The sequence below is a fragment of the Ananas comosus genome, linkage group 18, assembly GCF_001540865.1.
Source record: "Ananas comosus cultivar F153 linkage group 18, ASM154086v1, whole genome shotgun sequence".
NCBI lineage: Eukaryota > Viridiplantae > Streptophyta > Magnoliopsida > Poales > Bromeliaceae > Ananas > Ananas comosus.
Window position 1 is genome coordinate 7,871,049 of NC_033638.1, and position 7,440 is coordinate 7,878,488.

At 40.6% G+C, this 7,440-nt stretch overlaps 1 protein-coding gene across 1 annotated transcript; it reads left to right on the forward strand.

The window, feature by feature from the left end:
• LOC109724111 lies at positions 2,728 to 6,880 on the forward strand. The gene is made up of 5 exons (XM_020252798.1): positions 2,728 to 3,700; positions 4,202 to 4,708; positions 4,809 to 4,868; positions 5,326 to 5,742; positions 6,044 to 6,880. The coding sequence occupies exons 1-5, from the start codon at positions 3,041 to 3,043 to the stop codon at positions 6,632 to 6,634; spliced, it is 2,235 nt and encodes a 744-aa protein (XP_020108387.1). The 5' UTR covers positions 2,728 to 3,040; the 3' UTR covers positions 6,635 to 6,880.

Here is a 7,440-nt window from a genome sequence, read left to right on the forward strand (position 1 = left end):
AAAATATCTACTTATGCCTAAATATAAAGCCCAATCCAACCAAAAATAAAAGATTACTCTACTCAACCCACCACACACAGTCCATTCGATCCGATTACAAATAGAAAAGAAAAAAAAAAAGAAAAATCAATTACCATCTTTTCTTCTCTTTTCACTCAATCTACTGAAATTCTAGACGAAGAGCCTTTTCTGTCGTCCTCCTCCGCCACCGCAGCCAACGAGATAGAGTTTCGGCGGTTGCTAAATGCTTAAATAAGTGTTGGTAAATTAGCAGCATACTTTTAGGTTATAGCGACACTCTTTAACTGTCACTATATACCTAGCGACCCCACATATAGCAACACTTTTTAAAAGTGTCGGTAATTTTAGCTAGCAGCACTTTTTTGATATGTACCTATATTTAAAAGTGTCGCTATAGACCGTTTTGATTGTAGTGTTAGTTTCTAAACTATTTCTGGAAAACCAAATGTGCTCCTTAATTTGAAGGTTAGGAAATATGTAGCTTTCTCTTCTAATAATATACACGTGGCCACCACACAATTCACAAAATAGTATTTTAATTAATTAATGGCATCAACAGTATCTCTGACGTAAATGATAAAAAATTTGATATTTGATATTTAAGATGGCAAGTTTAAAATTTAATTATTTTTATATTTTTAACTATTTTTTTAAAAAATAAATATAAATAAATTTTTATTTTTTTAAAAAAATAAATGAATGTTACTCGGCGCATTTTAATGGCAAAAGTTAGTATTACGTACCAACCAATTAATGGTTCTACACGCCATTAATGTTAATATATATATTGTTATTATTATTATTATTTTATTATAAACATTAAAATTGTTGATCTTTTCGTAGTTTCAAGAGAAAATATAATAAAATACTGTTTTTTTTTTTGCTAATTTGTATAAAATCTTTTATTAATTTTATATTTTTATAAAAATAAACGTTCAAATTAGGTCGGAATTTTTAGTAAACTAGCGAAAGTACTCTTTATTTCTCATTCTCTTTCCTCCTCTATTGTTTATTTTTCTTCGTCCTTTTCGTCCTTCATCTTCACCGTTCCTTCTTTTTTTATCCTCTCGCTTTTTCTCCGTCTTCCTCCTCCTTCTCCTCCTCCTCCTCCGCCCTCATGTTGGCACCTTCACTGATGCCGGCGGCAGCGATGCATGCTTGTATATGGCAAATATATATCGCAGAAGTCATGCGGCTGAGGCAGAAAGTGTGGCCGTGGACGGCAACGGCGACGGCGACGATGGTGCTACAAGATTTGAGACCACGGGAGGGAAAGGTGAGTTGGGGTTGGTGCGGGGAGCGGCGATTGCGGCGGGACGTGTGGTAGCGAAAGAGAATGCTGAAGATGAAAAAAATTATGTATTTTTTTTCTTCTAAAAAAGTCAATCATGTACCGCGACTACTATAAGAAAGGTTAAAATAAAGAAAACAAAAAAAGAGAGACAGTATTTTTTTTAATATTATTTGAAGATAAATTACAACTTTTTTAAAAAAAATACAACTTAAATACAGGATCCTACTAAACTGAGTCCCAGACGCAGAAGCAAAAAATTCCACGCAGAAGCAGAGAGAGAGAGAGAGAGAGAGAGAGAGAGAGGTCAAAAGCTACTTAATTACTTGTATATATCGCTAATAATTTCCAAACAGATTACACCAGCCTCACCGTCCCACAACGCTCCGCTTCATGACGTGTTCCCATATCCCCTTCGCTACGCGTACCCATCCTTTTTGGCCTTCCAAATCATTCCACCGTGCACCCGGTGCATCGTACACCGCACACAATTTGCAACACCCTCCATCTTGTGTGGGAATATATAATATATAAAAAAACATATTATCTCTTAGTTGGCATGTATAATACAATTTGTTTAGAATATATTTTATTATTATTATTGTAGCGGTTTATCAGAATCAGAATGACCTATAAATAAATAAAAAATTTAAAAGATAATCCTATTATATTTAAATTCTTTAAATTTCTCTCTTTATTGGTTAGAGTCGGATTAGAATTAATATCGGATTAGAGAGAGGATTAGGATAATCTCTCTTTAGTGATTCTCTCTTTTGGATTTACTCTAGGATACCATCAAAAATTTTAGGGATTCAGACAGTGTTTTGCGATCGACTTTGGTAGCTGATCCGCGCCGAAAAGGAACAACTCTACTGAAAAGAAAAACGAGTTCGAAATCAAGACGAAATTTAGGCCGATTGAGAAATTTATAAAATAAGACAAGATCATATCCCGGTAATTGCAATGTTAATTCTGCATCGAAAAGATATGCAAAAATTATGTGTTTTTATTATTATGAATTAATTTATTAAGTTATAACATAAATAATACTATTGGTTTAGAATAATTTTATTACTGTAATCGTTTATCATAAAGACTGAAAAAATATGATAGAATTTTTTTTTTTTTTTTTTTTTTTTTTTTTTTTTTTTTTGGATACTGTGATGAATATTGTAACAGAGTATATAACACTTTTGTCCCGCTTAAAAGAAATTCTATTTGCTTTGATAATAATATATAAACGACCTCGTGGCGAATATTTATGGAGTTGATTAAGATATAATGCTCTAGATTTGGGGTGTATGTACGGTGCACCGAGTGTAGCTTCTCCAACTACCATGCAACAATCAAATCTCCCTCCCTGTAGTACGCAAAATCCCAACTCCCCAAATTTCTTTCGCCTTATATATAACAAAGTTAAGGTCCCTCCTCCACTCTCTACTCTCTCTATCTAAATCTAATTCTAATGTATATTTAATATTGTATATCTCACATCTCATATCAAAGAATCGATTTTTAAAAGCGCTTCCACATTCTACGGAGAAGCGGTGCTTTCCGGTTGCTTCTCCGTACGGCGACAGGAGAGAAAGGCTCCGCCTTTTTAGGAGCGCCCTTGCCCCACTCGCTGAAGAAGCCGAGGAACTCGGAGGGGGAGACCCAAAGATCGCTTCTTTTTTTTTTTTTTTTGTTGGTGAAAAAAGACGACGCCTTTTGCGGAGGAGAGCGAGAATGGACGCTCTGAGGCTCGTGAGGGGGATCCAGTCGCCGGCGATCGGCATCGACGTGCGCGTCCACAACCACCACCACCACCACCACGCCTCGGTGCAGGTGAGCGCCGTGGGCCCGCGCGCCGCCGCCCACGGCTGCGCAGAGACCGCCGGCGCCGCGGCGGCGGCGGCGGCGGCGGGGCCGCACTCGTACGTGTTCCCGCGGCCCCTGAGGAGGATATGGCTCGGGGGAGGCGGAGGCGCGAAGGGGAGTGAAGAGGTCGAGGAGAGGGAGGAGGAAGCGGTGGCGACGGAGGAAGAGGTGGCGACGGAGGAGGAGGAGCGGAGGAGGAATAATTGGGTGGTGAAGATACTGCGAGTGAGATCGCTCTGGGCGGAGGGGGAAGAGGGGAAATCTAGGATTAGCGAGGAGGAGGAGGAGGCCGAAGAGGAGGAGGAGGAGGAGGAGGGGGATCGGTGCGTCGCGTGCGGGGGAGACGAGGGTTCGGAGGCGTGCCCCGTCGAGGACGATGAAGAAGAAGAGGAGGAGAAGGGGGAGAGGATCGTGTTCGATAGGGACTCGTTCTCGAGGTTGCTTACAAAAGTGTCGCTCGCCGAGGCGCAGCGCTACGCGAAGATGTCGTACCTCGGCTACCTCGCGTACATCATCCCCAAAATCAAGGTATACCCATTTGCGATCTCATGAGATTGTTGGGCACAATCTTTTGCCATTTAATGATTTTTGGGCCTGTTCTTTGGATTAATGTCTTTTGATCTTAGTACTGTTCGCTTTATGTTTGATGAAATTACTTTCTGGGGTTTGTCATAGCCATTCAAGTGCTCATGAGAGTATTGGGCAAATTTTGGATCATTTTAAGGTGTTTTTTTGGTTCTTATTAGAATTACATGTTTTGATTCAATTTTTATTCACTGTGTGTTTGGTGAAATTACTCTGTGGGGGTTATTGTAGATTCTTAGTTTGTTAAAATTAGGTTTTCGGATGCAATTTAATGAATCCATTTTGGTAGTTCAATTTAGTGGAGAATTTGTTCATGGAGTAGCTTGGTATCTGATATATATATATATATATATATATATATATATATATATATATATATTATTTTGGGCTTTGGATTGAAAGATAATTAGATAAACTCACAGTTATTTAATTCCCCTGCTTCAGCCAAAAAACCTCCTTCGATACCATGGATTACATTTTGTCACTTCATCGCTAGAAAAGCAAAAGAAACCTTCGGGCTCGAACGAGAGCGAGTGCAAAGATCAACACCAGGAAGCAAAAGACGCTACCGTCGTCAACGACGAAGTGAAGAAGAAACAGAGTGGAAATGGCTACGGAATAAGTGCTTCCGCCGCATACCACATTGCGGCTTCTGCCGCCTCTTACCTTCAATCTCGCACGATGGGGATTCTTCCCTTCGGGCACGGTAAGGAAGAGAGCAAGGACGGTAATTCAACTGAAGTGGGCGCAGTAAATGAAAACGGAGGGAAAGTTGTGAATTCCGAGGAAGCATCATTTGTGGCCACCACGAATTCGGTGACCGCCATGGTTGCCGCAAAGGAAGAGACGAAACAAGCCGTCGCAAAGGACTTGAACTCGGCACAGTCGTCACCATGCGAGTGGTTTATATGCGATGATGATGGCGGCGGTACAAGATATTTCGTTATTCAGGTCTAGATACTCTCATTGGAATATTCATCCCTCTTTTTCCTGAATGGACTTTTTGTGTTACATGAGTTGTTTGTGTTGATTTCGATCATTTCAATGGCAGGGTTCAGAGACGCTCGCTTCTTGGCAGGCAAATCTTCTTTTCGAACCCATTCAATTCGAGGTATATTTTGTAATTTCCTATTTTAAAATGTATAAATTCTTTTGATCTATTTATTCATTTGCTTTGTATTCTGCATTTCGTTGGATAATTTGTTTAACTGCTAACAAAGTCTAAAGAAAATTGGATAAGAAGTCCGCGTCACCCAAGGTGCGAATCCTTTGACGGTCCATCCGAAAGCTTAGAAACCCAGGCACTTGTTCCCTGTCCTATATTGGATTGCCAAAACATTGGCCTAACCCTTTACTTTTCTCATGTGTTTTATGCACCGTTTCCTTTTGACTCGTGCTTTTCGGCTTTATTGTAAGCTGCTATTTGTTGAATTTCGATGTTATGTGTCGTGTATTGTATGGAGTAGTTCTTTATTGGACACTATATATGATAAAAACTTCATGTTTTCTGTCGAAAATAAATAAGAAATCTTTATTTATTTATTTATTTATTTTGGTTTTTGACTTAGGGACTCGATGTGCTCGTGCATAGGGGCATCTATGAAGCTGCCAAGGGGATTTATCAACAGATGTTGCCAGAAATCAAAGCGCACTTAAACTCTCACGGTAACTCAGCAACTCTCAGCTTCACTGGCCACTCTCTTGGCGGTAGCCTCGCTCTTCTCGTGAATCTCATGCTCCTAATAAGAGGCGAGGCGCCCGCCTCATCTTTACTCCCCGTTATTACGTTCGGTGCGCCGTGCATCATGTGCGGAGGAGACAACTTGCTGAGGAAACTAGGGTTGCCTAAAAGCCATGTCCAGGCTATAACAATGCACAGAGATATCGTCCCTCGAGCTTTCTCTTGCAACTATCCGGATCACGTGGCTAACATTCTCAAGGCGGTCAATGGGAACTTCCGGAATCTTTCATGTCTCAACAATCAGGTAAAACTCTTCTGTGAAGTCTAAACACTAGATAACAATTTACTTCTCTATAAATTGAATGGTTATTGGAAACAATGTACTAGTCTAATGTATGTAGGATATGAACACATGTATTGCACTAAAAGATACATCATGATTCGGAGCGGTTTCTTGTTCCAGTGCTTGGTTTAGCCCCACCTTTGTTTGGATCGTTTATTAAACAACAAATTAACATGCATAATACAAGAAGTTTTGTTCGATAACTGTGCTTTAAACGTATCGATATGTTTATTTAAGAAAACTACTCTGCATGTGTCAACAGAAGATGCTGTATGCTCCCATGGGCGAACTTCTGATTTTGCAACCTGATGAGAAGTTCTCCCCGCACCACCACCTTCTCCCCCACGGCAGTGGCCTCTACCTTTTAGGCGAGGCATCAAACGATTCGGCCAATTCGGCTGATTCAAAAAGGTTACTGCAAGCGGCGCAATGCACTTTCCTGAACTCTCCTCACCCCCTCGAGATCTTAAGCGACCGCTCGGCCTACGGCTCCAAAGGGACGGTCTACCGGGACCACGACATGAACTCGTACTTGAAGTCGATCCGTTGCGTGATCGGGCACGAGCTCAAGCACCGCAGGAAAGCCAAGAGGGAGCAACGCCGCCACATGTGGTGGCCCATTGTCGTGGCCCAGGGCATCGGGCCTAGCATCATGATGGGCACGAGGGGTGGGTCGGCTAGCACCCCTAATCGGCACCATTTTAGCTTTGCCGGCGTCTTTCATGGTGGACGGGAGACCTTGAGGCGGTTTGGGCGGCTCGTCGCATCGCAACACGTGCACATGTTCGTCGTGCTCTTGCTCCCTGCACGGCTTTTGCTCCTCGGAACACTATCAATCGTCAAATTTAGCTGATTTAAGGTCGAGTTTTATCGGCCATTCTTTATTCATTGGATCCATTATATTCTTTTCTCGATGTAAAAATCGGTGTTCAAAGTGAAGGTGTAATTAGTTTACGGACATTTCAATTTCTTTTTTTTGTTATTGGTTGCTTATTCATGGAGCAACATAAATGGGAAGAAGTATTCATGGAACAGAATTTGATATTCTTTTTATACGGAAAAAAAAGTTCAAGCAATGAATAGTTAGTACCTTATTTCAGTAAGCTTTTCTATTCTTGTTATTATTACTTTGCTTCAACTTTTCCTTTGTTCTTAATACTAATAATAATAATATAAAAAAGAAAAAGTAAAATGGCTCAAGGACAATTTGTTTTTTGTACTTCACAGTATCAGTATTAAATCAAGTTTAGTGAAAATAGAATTATTAGTTTTGTCGTTACTCAAAAGTAGGCCGCCACAGTTCGCATAGTCGCAGCGAAGGACTAATGCTTCCATCTATCATTCAACTTAGTTTGGATGACTTCGCAATCACATCAATTTCAGTGAATAATTCTGCCATCGACTACGACGAATGACGAGGAGGTTCGCTATCCAATTGCGGGTGCAGATTGTGCTTCAAATCATTCTCCAGGAGACGAATTCAAATATTTTCAAAAGCCTGCTATCAGAAACTAACGCTAAATCTAGTGTTTCTGCTGTTACTAAACTTCGGTTCGCAAACGAATTGCGTAAATCCAAACGCCTTCTTAGCGGCTTTGAAACTGCTGCATCTAGTTCCTTCACAAACTGTTCCTGCTGTTTCCCCTTGCTTATCAACAC